This window comes from Dermacentor silvarum, chromosome 2 (assembly GCF_013339745.2).
Source record: "Dermacentor silvarum isolate Dsil-2018 chromosome 2, BIME_Dsil_1.4, whole genome shotgun sequence".
Classification (NCBI taxonomy): Eukaryota; Metazoa; Arthropoda; class Arachnida; order Ixodida; family Ixodidae; genus Dermacentor; species Dermacentor silvarum.
In genome coordinates, this window is record NC_051155.1 from 59,132,301 (window position 1) to 59,149,125 (window position 16,825).

At 46.8% G+C, this 16,825-nt stretch overlaps 1 protein-coding gene across 1 annotated transcript in view; it reads right to left on the minus strand.

Moving 5' to 3' along the window:
* Positions 1 to 16,825, minus strand: part of LOC119441510 (2-Hydroxyacid oxidase 1-like) — a 175,671-nt gene that overhangs the window by 7,070 nt on the left and 151,776 nt on the right. Inside the window, 2 exon segments of the mRNA XM_037706129.2 lie at positions 11,267 to 11,336; positions 13,145 to 13,303. Of these exon segments, the coding sequence (XP_037562057.2) occupies positions 11,267 to 11,336; positions 13,145 to 13,303 (229 nt within the window).

Sequence of the window (16,825 nt, forward strand, 5' to 3'; positions counted from 1 at the left end):
AGATCACCGATTCCCGCGCGCGAGGAGTCACACGACGTTAGATGCGTGCCGCGTAGCGTCGATACGTGCACACTTTGCATTGCAGTTGCATTTTATTGCACAAGGTGACACGCCATGTAGGAGTTGCATAGACAGCGGTATAAGGTAGACAGAGAAGTTTTTAAGCAGAAAAATTATATTAAGGACATGTATACAAGAATGCTAAAAAGAAAACATGTATAGCATACCTGATTAACTCAAGAAGGCTAGGTGACCATTTTTATGATTGCCCCGTTTCAAAGGGATGTCTATTAATAATAATCATCATCAGCAGCAGCAGCATCGTATCGCGCCTCTTGTCACGCGATATGAGATGCTCGCCGTGTAGCGTCGATACGTGGAAATTTCGCATTGCAGTTGCTCTGTACTCCACCAGGTGTCACGACATGTAGCAGTTGCATCGCACAGTGGCACGTGTCAAGGGATGTAACATGCGCTCCACGTAATATCGACACGTGTGCTTACTCTTCTGTGCACGGTATGGCGCCTCCTCACAAGGTACGAACCGCTACTCAAGAAGCGAATCGTAGAGCTACGCGCGCGGCTGCAACCAGGCAACTTCGGGCTCAGCAGACCTCTGTGCAGGGAGCAGGACAAGCTGCAGCTCGCCGTCGACGCCAGGTGGACAGCTCAGTTCGCTGCCGTGAAAACGATGCAATGAGACTTCGTCGCGAAGACCCTCTAGTAGGTGTTGCCGAAAATGGAGTTCCTATGGATTCACTCTTCCACCTTACGCTGTGACTGTGCTGCGTGTGCTGCTGAGGCCTGTGATATATATATATATATATATATATATATATATATATATATATATATTATGCGCAGGCCTATGACCTATTTTGGAAAACAGGAATCAATTTATTATTACATGTGTATTAAACTATTCCATGTGCACCTGAAGCATGGGCGATTGCGAAAAATGCTGGGGTGGAAGTTAAACGCGTTTGTCAGAGGTTGTGAAGGGGCAAACATGAAGCAATCCTCGCGGAAAAAATATTACTGAGCTGATTATCTAGAATATGTAAGCATGATATAAAGTGCAATATGAGAACAAGGGGTGCTACAGTTGTTGATAGAACTTGAAAGCAAGTTTACTTTTAGCGTTCTCTATTTCTGGTGTGAACGCTTGCAAGGTTCAATAACAGAATTCTTGCAAGCAGTAGGAATCGAATTTTACTACTGTACCCTCAAGGTCAAGTTTTGAAAATGTTCCTTCTAGAGGAGTGCCTTGAAGTGACATGAAGAGCAATGACCAACGTCATAGCAGTATGCCAAGCAATGGACATAAAGGTCAGGTATCGCACGTATGAGATCAAGGATTCGATATATCTGGAACATGCATTAGAAAGGGCTGTGTTAACGACGTTAACAGAAAAACGGAAAGGGCAATGTTAGAATGCCTGCGTGGTGTTTATGGAAAGCTGCGCACCGCTCAAAGCCTACAGATGGAGAAAGTGACGTCTGTTTTCTGCGTCAATCAGCCTACTTCTCTAGCATTTCGTACATTAAAAACGCTTCGCCCACATAATCAAAGTTCATGACGTGTTCTTGCCCATGAAAATGTTGACGTGATAATTATTCTGCGAATGCACCCGAAGGCTGCTGGGAAACATTAGAATTGAACGGCAGCGCAATATTTCTACGAATAATTGCAAAGAAGGGATCCCGGCCACGGCGGCCGCATTTTGATGGGGGCGAAATGCGAAAACACCCATGTACCTAGATTTAGGTGCGCGTTAAAAAACCCCAGGTGGTCCAAATTTCTGGAGTCCCCCCACTACGGCGTGCCACATAATCAGATCGTGGTTTTAGCACGTAAAACCCCATAATTTAATCGCGAAGAAGAACTCTGAGACCCTCCTCAACCTGTATTTGGTATAGCGGCTGTTTTCAACTGTTTGACAATGGCATTTAACTTCCACTCCAGCATTTTTCGCTATTTTCGATGTTTCAGGTGAACATGGAATATTCACAAGCCTCATGCGATAGGAACTTTTCCACCCTGAAGCTTACAAAAGCGTCTGTGCCCACGAGCACAATCAATGAATGCCTTTCGAACTTGTCAATATTTCCCATGAATATTGCCTTGAACTTGTGAAGATAAATATTTTCTTAATGAATGAATAAGAGTGCTCAAAAAGAATCAGAGCCTTCCACTATGTGAAGATGGAAGACCAGCGAGGCTGTACTTGTTGATAACTATATTGAGTTATATATGGTTAATTGCTATAATAATTGAATAAATACACATACACATACCTTCGTTTATCTTCTCTTACTTTCTCTTTACTTTGTTATTATGGTAACTATTGCTTTGTGGTCCCTATGATGTACAGTGGAGAGAAAAACGAAGTGTTTCTTCTGTGGAACGCATCTCTCCCGTCTCTGAGTTTTTCTGCAATTGTGGGGATACCGCCCCGTATATCGCGGTGATGGATGTACAACCTCATGGGGCCCCGTCTGGTTCCGGTCCACCTGCTTTAATCGCTTCGAGGAAGCAAGGAAATACATCTGGTGAGAGCGAGGACACCGAGCTGTACTCTGCCTCAGGTGGCAAGGCCAAACGAAGGATCATGAACGCGTCTGCAGCGTCAAGTTCGACCATCATGGAAACTGCGCCTCAACGATGGCCCCATTCTATCCTGTTCATGCCACAGAACACAATTGACAATATACGCGTGCTCAACAGGCAAGCTCTCTTCTTGTATCTAGAAAACACCGGTACGAACGAGATCAAGGATGTCAGGAAGAACATCTTGGCGATTGATGTAGTGAACCCGAGTGGGCTGAGCACATTGCAGCATAGCTGGGCAACATCAAAGGCCGATGCATCGTGTACACTGATGGTACCACTGTATCAGAAGTCATTTATGACATTGACAACGAAATTCCCAATGCACACCTGCCAGTTCTCATAAAACCAGTAAGTGAAAACAACGTCATTGTGTACGTCGGCTGCCTCGGCAACATGTTTTGTCAGAATAACGTTCAAAGGAGACTATCTTCTCTCCTACGTGAAGGTAGGCCACTTTCGCCACCAGGTTCGACCATTTGTTCCGATACCTATGCAGTGTTTCAACTGTCAGAATATCGGCCATGTGAAGTGCGTTTGCAGAAACTCCGCAGTATGCCCCCGATGTGCCGAACCCCACTCAGAAGACAACTACACTGAAGTGCCCTAACTGTCAGGGTGCTCACAGTGCTTCTTGCAGAGAATGTCCACAGATTAAGAAAGATTTATATTCTTAAACAAATGGTGAGAGACAGCTGAATCCACAAAGAGGCGGCTGAAAAAGTCCGACGAAGACGACGTCGCCACTGAAGGTCCTCACGACGGACAACGTCCACTTTAAAAACATATGTCGACTCTTCAAGGAACACCACCAGCTGCTGTTCTGAGCGCGGCGAACGCCGAGGTTGGAATAGATGAAGCTGGGACATCTAACTCTACAAAGGAATGGCCACCTCTTACGCCTACACGACCAGTAGCAGAGCCACAGCAGAAGCCGCCTTCAGTACAACAAGTACTGCATCGACTGAGTTGCAGAATACAGATAAGCAATTGGTAACTCTTCTGCGACCCCTAATGAATGCCATACGCGTGTTAGTGAACAACATGCAAACAACGTCAGCCAGAAGTGCTCGGCGAATCTTCAAGTACTGGACGCTCCGAGTCCGGTGCTGGTACCCTGAGTAGACCATGGCTCAACAGCTGCTGTTTTTCAGGGATGAGGTCCGAAAAGCAGCGCTCCACGTAAAGCGTGTAATTTATTATAAGGTTTTAAAAAGGTACATCGCTACCGATCGCAGCACGCCAATCGGCTGAGGTTTGTGACCAAGTGACGCGATTTGACCATAACACGTCACTGTGCCAGTTATTCGATTGGCTGCCAAGGGCGCGTCAGCGGTAATTTTTGCAACATTATGGTGAACAAATGTTGTTCGTAATAGTTTAGATGTTAGTTAATGTTTTCATAAAAGGAAGTAGCACAAAGAGAATGCACAAGGACATGTATCACTACACTAAAACACTCCCGGCCCACAGCAAGTGTCGTCTGCTTGTGCTAAAACGTGCTCCGTGTTGACGAGAGCTGCGTGGTCAGTGTTGGTCTTGTTCTTTCGATTCGCAAGCACCATGGTTCGCCCGTGCGTTGTGGGCTGCAGACGTAGCGATCGGCGACATGTCAAACTGCGGCATCGTGCCTCGCTGCAAGGCAGGAGACGAGCGGAGTGGCTGCAGCGCATCGGACTGATGGTATCCAAACGGCGCCAGCATCTAGATACGCGTTTGCGGCCGTCACTTCACGTCGAAGGATTGCCACAATAGAATTTAGCTTGTCCTGTATTAAAGTAAACGCAAGCGCAAGTGTACTGGCCGTTTTACCACGTTTTACATGATGAACGGAGGGGCAAACTGGAACTGCTTGCACGGTGCAGCCACCTGGCGGCACGAAGCTCAACCAAACACAAAGCTAATACAGCAGTAACCAAGATTTTCTACTTTGCTGCTGGCTAAAATTTTTGGCAGGAGCGTAATCTTGAACACGTTGTCTTTTTATGTGTTTAAAATGTTTTACACTTGGTTACAGGAATATTAGCTCTGTATTTGGCTGGTTAAGCTCTGCGCCACCAGATTGGCTGGACCATGCATGCCGATCGGGCCGCTCACGTACGTCTACGAAGCTCCTTCACCACAGCGGTATGGAGGGGCTTTTGTTTACGCTTCTGAATATCCGTCCAAATACCCAGCTCGCCTGTAGTTACCGGAATACCGCACACGCTCGGCACTGCGACAGTACGCTCGCAACGCACGCTGCTTGATTGCTCTCGCTGGGGATCGACGGCCGGGCGGCTAGCGGAGAGGTTGGAGCAAGGAGGTTATAAAAAAACTTCTGGAGTGGAGATCCCCTATGCGCGCCCATGCGACCGGCTGAAGCCTGGAAAACCGGTTGGCGGCCATCTTGATCCAGGCAAGAACGAGCGCTGCTTGCGCGCTGGTAGCGTAACCAGTGCGATTTCGTGGTGGCGTTTTATGATGAAAGCGGGAGAATTACTATGATTTATTTAGCGCAGATGTTTTTTTTAATGCGACAACCTTTTATGCATACCTCATGGTGGGGTGTCCGTCTCAAGGCCGTTTCAAAACCGTGCTGTTGACACGAAATGATCCTCTTAGGATAAGAGGTGATAGCGCGTGCAATACCACTATTAAGTATACAATATTAATTAAGCATGCGAACTGCAGTAACAATGAATATAGATAGGTGAATGAAGTGTGTTGAGACTGTAATAATGTTGAATTAGGAGTAAATAATCGTGGATTAAAGGGGTTTAGCTGGGTGATAGGAGTTCAACGAAAGGTAATGATGGGAAGAACACGCGGTGCTGGGCTAGTTGATGATGATGGGAAAGCCACATTTAACATTCTAAAAGTGATTACGCGATTGAACTGAGGCGATAAAGCGTGCACAGAGAGGTGAATTAGGCGAATTTAGAGTAACTTTTTTCTGAAAGAATTGTGACGAAATAAAGTGACGAAAACTCCGTAAAAGAAGTGGAAAGCGGCCGTCGTATCATTGAGTTAGCGACGCTAGGGCTTTCATGTCGCCTAGTTCTATGATCAGGAATCCCCAGTAATCTGTCATGTCAGGCTAAGGACAAATGCACAAGGCAGTTGTTAACGCAAGAATACGTGGGCTGAAGCTGTAACGCGTTTCATGCGCATCAGCTTGCCACATTACTGAAGTGACACGAAGTACAAGGTGAAATCAGTAAAGTGGTAAATAAATTTTTATTATGTCCTGGCTATTTTGATAAAAATAAGCATAAAACATTTTACATGGTGGAAAAAATGAATAAAATATTGCATAACTACCTGGTGCATCACAGTGTATACTATAGGAAAACAATACCAAACAGGCATACATAAAATGCAAACACATCAAAACAAACATATTTTAGGCTGCGCAAAAACAAAAAAATTTCACCAATGCCCAAAATTAAAGGCATGCTGATAATGTCACTTCTTAAGGCGCACGGTTCAGTAACTACGAATAATGGCTTTTAAATATTGTAAAGATCGTGAGTGCGCAATAGACGAATTTGTATGAACTCTGATTTGTATAGAGCTTTACACGACGGCATGCAACGGCAACTTGACCTCCGAAAACAGTAATATTCGCGATCCAGCCTAAGTTAAATTACGCCGAGATAGGATACCTATGGCTGCACAAGAACTGCTGTTGCTCCAGGCACATATCGTGTTCTTACACACACGATATGTGACTGGCAATACTCTTTATTTGCCAGTTAGGTCAGTTATTTTCTTGTTTTGATGCGAAACAGTTGCGTGCCACGCTTATAAACAGTCAACTTGTGAGACGCAGCTACGACGTCCGCCAGGTCTGTGAGCTGTATCATTTTATATAAATAAGTAGTAAATAATTCCTCTCGACATGCGGAATCTCATATGCAAGCGCACCGGAAATATATACGAACAGCAAGCATTTCTTACGAACTCCCTTTTTTATGCAGATGTGCGGAGAACACTAGAAAAATGGTTGGAATGCTGCCCTGTCGCAGCCTTGTCGTTTGACCAGAACTGTCAAAACAACCCTCTTCAAAGTGCACCGAGCAAAGAACATCCGAATCTTTAGGCGCCCAGCCATCTATCTCTGCGAACAGCGGGCTGCCATGCGTCACGCAGCGCTTTCTCTTTCGGGAACCTGTCGCACAAACATGCAGAAAAAAGCTTGTTTCAGCCAATATTAGCCAATTAAAAGTAGATTTCATGTACAACAGCGCTCCTCGACGGAGATAGTGCACAGCAATGGTCGAGCGATTGAAGGCTTCTTCGCGCTACATATACACGTGAAACGTTACTCCTGACTTTGGCTTCGCACGATTCGTGTGACGCAGGCGTTCACCATCCCGTTCAGCAGAGCTTCGATGTTCCCTTACAAACGCAGAACTACCGCTCAGCAGACCGTAACTAAACACTATAAATGCCGCAACTGCCGAACTACTGCAAGGGCCCAAGCGGCGCTGCTGCGCTTTCTGCCCGGAGCAATATGGCGGTCGCCGGCGTCAGCCGCGGCGCGGCATCTCCACTCCAGAAGTTTTTTTTTATAACCTCCTTGGGTTGGAGAACCTTCACGCGCTGGCTCCAAGACAACCGGAAGTAGACGACAACGTACGTCACAACCTGACGTAGAGTCAGCGAAGGCGGAGCTTTGGCCCGATCACTCGGCGAACGAGTTAAGGAGGAAATGCATGGCTAGGGAGGAGGGCAACTTGTAATCGTCCGTAGCTCTCTTGATATGAGACGCTGGTCTTAAATTGTGACGCGAAAGTTTTACTGTAGCTGTACCCTACACGTCTACAAAATTTGTTCGAACCGTTTCAGGGACCCTTTAAATATACTAACCCGGCGTATGTTGTTTAGTTTCTGCATTTCTTTTCAATGTTTGGTTGTCATTTGTTCTTGTTGCTCTCTCTTGTAAAAGTGAAGGCTCCTCCTGCCTGGACTAGAGAAGTAGTTCGCCGTATCTCTATCGTATCTCTACCGTATCTCTATCGTATCTAGAAAATAACGTTTAGATGTTGCGGTGGAAGCGGCTGGGCAGAAGAGCCTAAGGTGAGTAATAGAACAGGCCCCCTCACCTCCCGCCAACATGTCCCCCATGTGGCGGCTGCGAGAGAGGGCTACGCCAGAGAGGAGGATGGCGGTCGCCTTCCACGCTGGCATTCGCGCCGCTGGAGAGAACAAAAATGAGAAATTGGGCTAATATGTAAAACCACCTATATTACCGGTAGAGGTGTGCTGATTAACGGCTCTGTTTTTAAAAGCGAATAGCTTCTTTATTGTGATAGCAATTATATGGACACTCCAGACGCATTTTTGCCGTCGCCGTGATGTTCCGTGTAAAGTCCAAGGGCGATAACACCGTCGCGGCTGTATGTCCGAGTGAAAGCGTGTGAATGGAGCCGGCGACAGTGGCTCAATCTCGCGCGTGCAATGAAGGAAAGTGGGGAGGAAGCGCGCCTTCTTCGGCTCGCGCCAGGCGCCGGGGGTGGGAGGGAGGAGGGGCGCGGCATTTTACTCCAAAAGCAACTGCGCATTGCGCGGCCGCACGCGCTCGCGCGGGTTGTTTCTTGAAAGCGATCTGCTTTAGGGGCAGAGTCTAGGTGCGCCGACGGCTCATACCTTATTGCGTGCTGTGTTCTCGCCGCTCCGTTTGCGTTGAAGCGATAGCAGCACGAAGGTCACTTCGCTGCTGGGTGGGGAGAAGAAGAGAGGCGGGGAGGAAGCGGAGGCAGGAGGAGGTGCGGCTGTCTCTCGCTCGCTCGCCGCACATGTGGCTGGCAGTCTAGCGGTGACCAGACCATCGTGGACGTTGCGGCGGAAAAGAATCCATGCAGGCATATTCTCGCCCACAAAAAATACACCGCCGGCGCAGGCATGCGTTTCGTCCAACGCTGATGCCGGCGCACCAAAGATACCAAACAGCGGACGCGTTCGCTCGCCACGGCTACATCTAAGGCATTCCGGGAAGGCAAAGGAAGGCGCGTAGGGAAAGGGCACGTGCTCTCGGGCAATAGACTTGCGGGGTGAGCGGCCAGAAGGGGTGGGCGGTCGCTCGCTCTCCTGTTAGTTCGGGCTATTCGCTTACATTGACAATCATCGTCGATGGTTTCTGCATAATTTTGCAACAACAATGTGTAATCTTGTGTTCAAAACTGTTTCCATATTTTTTCGTATAGTTAGCTGTCCTTTATTCACTAGTCTACAAGTGTGATACATAATTATTCCCAACATGATTATTTTGGCTGTAAAGATATGTGTCTGCCTTACACTATTCGGTATTGGATTCGATATTTCATGCTTATTATTCAGTATTTGTTTAGTATTCGAAAAAGTTGACATTCCCGCACCTATAATGTCATTTTTTAACAGCGGAGCTGTTAGAGGTCGACGTTGAGCCGTGCTGAGCATACACCAAGAATCGGAGTACATTAGAACCCTACACGTCATGGTTACGTCATCACTACTCTCTCTCTCAAGCTCCGGCTCAACTACTGCTTGGCGCACATACTCCCTCGATCTCTCCACCTCAACGTCCTATCTAAACAGAAACACTTAGCGAAGAATAAAGTCGTGGCGATATACAAAGAGCGCTTAATTTGGAGTTCGTGTGAACAGTGCACAAGACACAGCTACCACACCATAAAACAAGTTTAAAGCATCCAACGTGTGCGGCAGCGGCTGTCGAAAACGTTGATGCACAGTTGCAGTCTGTTTTAGAAAAGTGAAATTTTTCTGCTGAAGAAAGTTTCGGAGGTTCTTGCAGGCGTTTGCCCTAAAATCTCAGAGGGCGTTAAGCTGTCAAATATACGGAAGTTAAAAAAAATGACCATCCCTTCCCATGTCAAGAAAATTGGGGTAAGCGAAGCTTGTCGTATGTGTACCTGACCTACTACTTCCCCGTAGTTACGAGGCGTGCACCACTGCTGCCGGGTTCCTAGAGGACAAGACGACGATGTCCCAGGCGTTCCGCTTCGTTTGCCCGAAACTCAGGGTCGGTGGCTTTTTCCTGATGTTTCGCCTGGACTTCGGAAGGCCTCATGCTAGAATCGGCACGTCGACGACTAACCCTTTCCCGAGCGAGTTCGCGGCACCATTTGTCAAACGCAGTCTGCTCCTCGGCGGAACGCACCACGTGATGCCTTCCCATCCACGCGCCGAGACTGATCTGAGGCGAGGGAAGCCCGTCGGAGCGCGCGCCAACCCCCTTTTCCTTGCATTTCCGTCCCCGCGATATACCAAACGACGCTGATTGGTCGCACGCGTGACGTGATCTGGCACCGGCTCGCTTTCCCCGCACCCGCTGTGCACCGGGAGTAGCCGGGTTTTTTAGCGTGGCACCACCACCACCACCGCCAACACTTGTGAGGCAATACGAGCTTCTCTTGAAGAACACGTTCCATTCACCTCTGTTGATGTTTAACGCTTGGTTTCAACCTACGAGCTTATTATGAGTCAGGAAATGCACTACATTGAAATGCAATACATCTAAATTATAATTAAGTCTTACTGATCTTAGAAATCTTACGCGGAATTGTAAGCGACACTCTTGTTTTCTTACTGGGAGATTGATTGACTTCAACCCATTAGGCATGGTTTTTAGTTTTTCTCGTGGACTGTTTTGCAGGTTTCATTGAGCACTTTGTGTTTTCCAGCTTATTACACTTGACGCACTATTATAATGCTTTGTACTGTAAATATACAATACACTACTTGCTCATTGTGTTAGAACAAATCTATTAAGCGTGTTGGTTGCAGTATGCGGACTGACAAAAAGTGGCCTCTCGTGTGCGTAGCAAAGCCCTGTGAAGCGATGGCTGGCACAATATAATTGCAACCGCTCAGATATCAAAAGTGAAAGTTAGCCAGTTCTTTTTCTAAAAATGGGCTTCATCCATTCAATACCTAAATCAGGCCGCGACTTGCGAAGAATTTACAGTGCCTATTGCGGCCCCCACTGTGCCTAAAATGACGTTTTAAGTGCTCGTTTTAAGCGCCTAAAACCCACGTTTCTAGAGATTATAATTTAGTCTCTCCTTATGAGTTTTGACTGTATCTATGCGATCCAAGAAAAACAATAATGAGACTTATTAGGTTCCTCTGGCCCTGAAATATTTTTCAGCGTCAACAGTTATTGTAACACCTACCACCAACTACACCGCCAACTATCGTTGCAGGACTACATACGCATAGCAGCAATAATGGCAAGAAACTGCGTAGCGCGCACGAGAAACAGCCTTGAAAACACTCCACATACAAAGAGCCAAACCTGGACTTCAGATTTATTTTGAGTACAGGTCCAATAATTACCAGTTAAATTGAATTCAATATTTTGAAACTAACAATGTTGTGCGTCTGATTTGTTTCTTTTCAGGTGCAGCATAAACTGAGCGTTCAATACTTTTCAATGGCACGCTTAAAGTGAGCTTGTATTTTAACTTGGTTTCTATCGGACACTAAGAAACTTTGGCACTCTTTCCTCCTTTTATATTCGTTCAACCCCGATTGCGGCTGCGTCAGGTTACGTTCAGACTGCCAACTGCGGAACACAACAGACGAGGCTACAGATCATTCTTGACGTGCTCTTATTAGCTCAAGCACAAGTTACGCACAGTTTACGGCGGTATGTTCTGTTATGCTCACCCATGAGTGCTAGAGCCCTGTAAAGTTCCGTCCTAAAGATGTCCAGCATTTTCTTGACGCCAACGGTTCCCTAAAATGAGAAATTGCGGTCAATGTATGCTTGATGCTTTCAATAAATACACATTGATCAAAATGCTGCAATTCCTTTATTCGAGGTACCATAAAGAATCTCTACTTTAGATAACCTCCCAGGATTGTCACCTAAAGCACATACTTGGGTTTAGCGCCGGACCACGTGGTCATCTCCTAGGACCCGATATAAAACGCGTGGTTAGCGGTTTGATGTTTCGTAATTTTAACACAGTAATGGGAGTGTATATTGAGGGTCAGTGGCCGGTAGGAAATGGCCTCCTTTTCATTTTTTCATCCCTTAATGATCAACACTGGGGTTGTCGCTGGAGCCATCGGTCGACAAGGACGCCTGTCAACATCTTGCAGAGAACATATATATGTATTGTCTGGATTTCATCGTTTATGGATGGACAGGTGAAAAGTGTGATATGTCCAGCTCAAGACAAGCTGCCAGGAGAAGCAGGAACAGGCGTGTTACATAAGACAACCGCCTTCCACTTTCCACCAACCTAATTTGTGGCTTAGAAAGCTGGGGAGTTGTTCTTTGAATCAACATCGCGCTGCCCTCAAATGTAAGCGGTGTTTCGGACGGAGGCGACATGTGGACTGCCTGGTTCTCTTTCACCTCGCCTGTCACTTTGCCAATCGTAGTGTAAGACAAGCAGACATAACCGGCTTCCAACGCTCGTCTTATAACTTCGTCATTTGCACATTTAATATTTTAAGACCTTGCGTCTTGTTATTCCTTTACCTCAGTCCCGTTCAGTCAGCTGGGTTTGGCTTTACTTCGTATCCTTTCAGACGCCAATTAATTGTGCCCATGGAAAATTTTGCTTCAACATATTCTACACATCTTAAGAATCGTGAAAGGCCTAGTGCATCTTAATGACCTAAATATATTCAATTGTTGAGTGAGTTTCGTCAAGATTACAGAATGTGGACTCCGTGCGATAACTCTTTACAGGATCGTCAGATATGAAAACATCAACTACTTCATAGGGTTTTACGTGACAAAACCATGTTTAATGCCCAGCCTACTTTGAAAGCACCAATCCAGCCATTAAAACATATACTGGATGTAAAACACTGAAAAACAACGAAATAAGTACACTCGCTACACGTTGGCATACGGATACCGAGAGAAAACATCCAAATGTCTACATTCCAACTCGTTTTACTAAACCACTTTACACGCAGCAAAACATGAAGCACAAATGAAATCAGAAGTGTGCCAAGATGTTTGCGATTTTAAATGTTCATAGGTGCTTGTGCTCTTGAAGCACTATCATGGCGTGCACAATAGTGCACACAGTGCCTGAAGAGGTGAAGGAATCAGATCGAATCATTGTTTGGGACAAATGAAGTTTTCCTTTTGTGGAAAGTAAACATGGTCATAGCTGCGAGAGCCGTCACTAAGCCTTCACGAAAAAAAATTGTACTACCTATAGCGCTGTCAAACACTCGTCTCACTTATTCGGTACACGCCGGGGCCGAAATCCCAAAGCTCTTTGTTCGTAAGTAATGCTTGCGATTGGCAGACCGCCTTCGTTAATGATATGCCCAGTATCAGGATTGGCTCAAATTTTCTCTTACAAACAATTTTAGCGCAAGAGAGTTTTGCTACTGCGGACACGAGTGGTCACAACTATTACAGTTTTCAACCACAGCTTCTGTCAACGCAGGTGTAGTTCAAGCTCGCAACCGTTTAGAATAAAACATTTATCACCTTAAGGTTAAGGGTGCTAGCCACAGGAAAAGCCAGCACCCTGGAGGTTGTGCAAAATATTCTAGTATGTACACTCTTACGTTGTAGGCAAGTCCCCAGAGCGCAGGTCTACCGACGAATACAGCTCTGGCACCAAGGGCAATCGCCTTGAGGACGTCACTTCCTGTCCGCACGCCACCGTCCAGGTAGACCTCCGTGCGGTTCCCCACGGCTTGCACGATCGCCGACAATGCCTCGATCTGCGTGTGACGAAGGTGGCTATGATAAGAACGATGATTTCAGCTGCAGGACTGTTGTCGCTTTTTCTGAAAGTAACGCACCTCAAGCAAAATTGGGGATTGCCTATCACAACAGTGTAAAACGCATCGACCGCGGGGGGGGGGGGGTGACCTATTTCATTGAAATAAAGAATTCCGGGAGCACCCATGGCACGATTACTGTCGATGTCAATGGAATTAGCACTCACGTAATGTAGGATGTGCCCACTATGCTGACACTCACTCGCCAGGGTTGGCCATGACAATGCCTGCATGTCGACAACGCAGTGATGACGAAGGACTTACAAAGATGGCATGACGTCGATGGAACGATGAAGGGGGTTTAACAACAATGGGATGATTCTGGAAATATGACGATTGCATAAAAACGACAGCGTCACGAGAACAGCATGAGGAAAATGGTGTGGCGACAAGTGTACAAAAAAGACTGTATGGCGACGATGGCGTTCAACAACAACAATATGACGAGAGCAGGAGGACGAAGGAGAAACGATCAATGATGGAACGACCCCGATAGTATCACGATAACGATAGGACAGCGAATGCACGACTACGACGCAGTGACGACGATTGTCATGACAACGAGCACGATTGAATGGCGACAGCGTGGTTACGATGGAATGAAGGAATAACGTCGATGGCATGACGAAGGTGACCAAGGTCATGAAGGCAATGGTATTACGTTTCTGAAATGATTATGATGATATGACGACAGCATGACGGTGATGTCATGGGTCGGCATAAGAGGCTACATATATAGATAGACTTAAAGTGCTTGAAGTAGGCAAATAAGGTTAATCACAATAAAATAAATGGCCGATTTATTACGTGGTACTCTTGGTCTCGTGGTACTCTTGGAAAACATAGTTAATAAATAAGACAAAAAACAAAAGTATGAATATTTACAACGCTAATATTTTAATAAAACAGGAATATGTATCGACACTACGGATGGAAATCTTTTCGGAAGGTTTCAAGTCCTCTCTTGTCCAAGAGGCCGCATTTTTAAAACGCACGAATGGGACACAAATGTTGTGGTAGCTTAGTGACGGTGGCGCTGTGCTGCTGAGTTAGAGGTTGCGGATTCCATCCCGGCCGCGGCGGCCGTATTTCAACCGGGGTGAAGTTCAAGAAAGCTTGTGTACTTACATTTTGATGAACTTAAAGAATCCCAGGTGGTCAAATTGAATACCGGGCCCCCCACTACTGCGTGCCTGCTAATGAGATTGTTGTTTAGGCGCGCACAGACCCTGAACTTATATTGTTTATATGACGAACTAAACGTTATCAATTATAACAGTATTGCGGGGTCAACATCCCTCGCATATGCCAGCGTCTTAAAAAATATCACCGCATATCCGCGAAGTGAATCATGATGAGTGGGGCGAAGCAGTGCGGTGTGTGATATTTGGCTGCATTGCAGGGACCTTGCCGGCTACCAAGGAATCTTTGCACGTCGAGCAAACCTCGTACTCACTATGATAACCACCGGAGAACTCTTGCTGCAGTACTGCGACGGCGTTGACTCGCGACTGTTCGTTTCGTATGTTGCCGATTTTGGTCAACGCGCTGTCGAACCACAGGCGATCACACACCTTGCAGCTGTGCCCGAAACTGCGATCGATGAAATCGCGCTTGAACCGCGCATCGGCGCCTCCCGTCTCCGGCAGACAACGCTTCTGGCGTTGAGCCGCCGCTTCCCGAGCTCTCACCTCCGGGGTAGCAGCTTGTTGTCGGCGTTGCCGGCGAGGCGCCGCTGCCCGCGCCCTCAAATCCAGGTCCGCTTGGCGTTTTTTCCGCTTTGCCGATGCTTCCCGCGCCCTCGCCGCCGGAGTAGCTTGCTGTCTGTGTACACGCTGAGCGGCAGCATGCCGCGCCTTACGTTCGTCCATAGCAGAAAGAGATTGTGTCGTCTGAAACTCGCCATACACAGCAGCGCCATCTCATGTTAGACGTTGAGCCGCTGCATGCAACGTTTCATCCATGACAGACAGATGGCGTGGCAGTCGATGTGAGCACGGACGACGCCGGACGGACAAGGCTAGAACCTAAGGAGCTTTGCCCCTACAAAAGAAACAACCTAGAACTCGGCCGCGCAACGCTTGAAACAGCGAAGCTGCGCAATCGTGGCCCAGCATTTTCCGGAAGTGCGCGCGAACTTTTGATCTTATTACTCATGATGATGATAATTTGTTTTGGCGCGTCTCGGACTTACGGCCGTCACTGCGCATTGCATAGCGCAGCTCGCCACACCGACACAGCGCTCCACCGCTTTTACCGCATTGCAAAGCGCAATCATATGGTTCACATAAATGCACATTTTTAACACGAAAGTGTTTTATGCCGGGGTCCACCAAGACTTCACTGACGTATTTCCGTCACGGAAATACGTCATAGAACATAATACAAAGAAAGAAACCAGAAGAAAAAGTTCCACAAACATGCAAAATTTGGAAATCGAACCCACGACCTCTCGGTCCGCGACGATAGATCGCCGAGCGTTTAACCCATTGCGCCATAAACGCATTTGCAGAGAGCTACACAGACGCGCCTTATATATCTAACACTCCTCCGTGTACCCGCGCTCTTGCTCGGGGCGGTGCCGCCGCCTACGAGCAGAAAAGAGAAGTACTGCATTATGACACTAACGCGCACCGACAGTGAACGCTTCGGTGGTCTCAGCACTACGACGCCTCGATGCCAGCATTCGAAGGGACGCTGGCATCAAGAAGCACTACCAACGCCACCTAGGTGGCGTTCACCGTACTCAGCACAGCGGAGCGTGGCCTCCGCAATTAGCTCTGAAAATGTTTCTGAAGTTGATCGCGGAGGCTGCAATTACGACGCGCTGTACGCGCTGATTTGACTCGGTGACGATTCAGTTACGTGCTTTGTCTTGCGCTTTGTATTAGTGTGTCAGTTACGTGCTTCGTCTTTCGCGTTGTGCTAGCGTGTGCAGCGTAGTGCAGCTTCCATATGCACGACGGTTGCTCATGGTCATCGACGTTGGTAGTCGTGATGGAGGAGACGTGCCACCAGGCGTCAGCGTGGGTGCATCAACGCCTAAGGGTGCTTTAGCCACAAAACACCAATAGACATTATATATCAATGTGCAATAAACATTACACTACTTCTGTGAAGACACGTTTCACTTTCGTGTTCTATACCGATTCCTATATAAGAGGGATCAACCACATTTTTTTATTATATTGTATTTAGGAGGTGTTGGCGCCTTTAATTGGCGCCGGGTACTCCTTTTCACATAGAGGTATGAAAGAAAAAAAAGAATGAACCTACACGCATTAAAATTAAATGTCAACTCCAAATCACAATAACACAAAGTCCAGTCACATAAGTGCACTAATACCTCACTAATACTGAAAGTCAACTCAGAAACACAGCAACACAAAGTTCAGTTCACAGAGGCGCATTAAGTTAAACACAAAATCCAGTCACATAAGTATACTAATGTCACACTGAAAC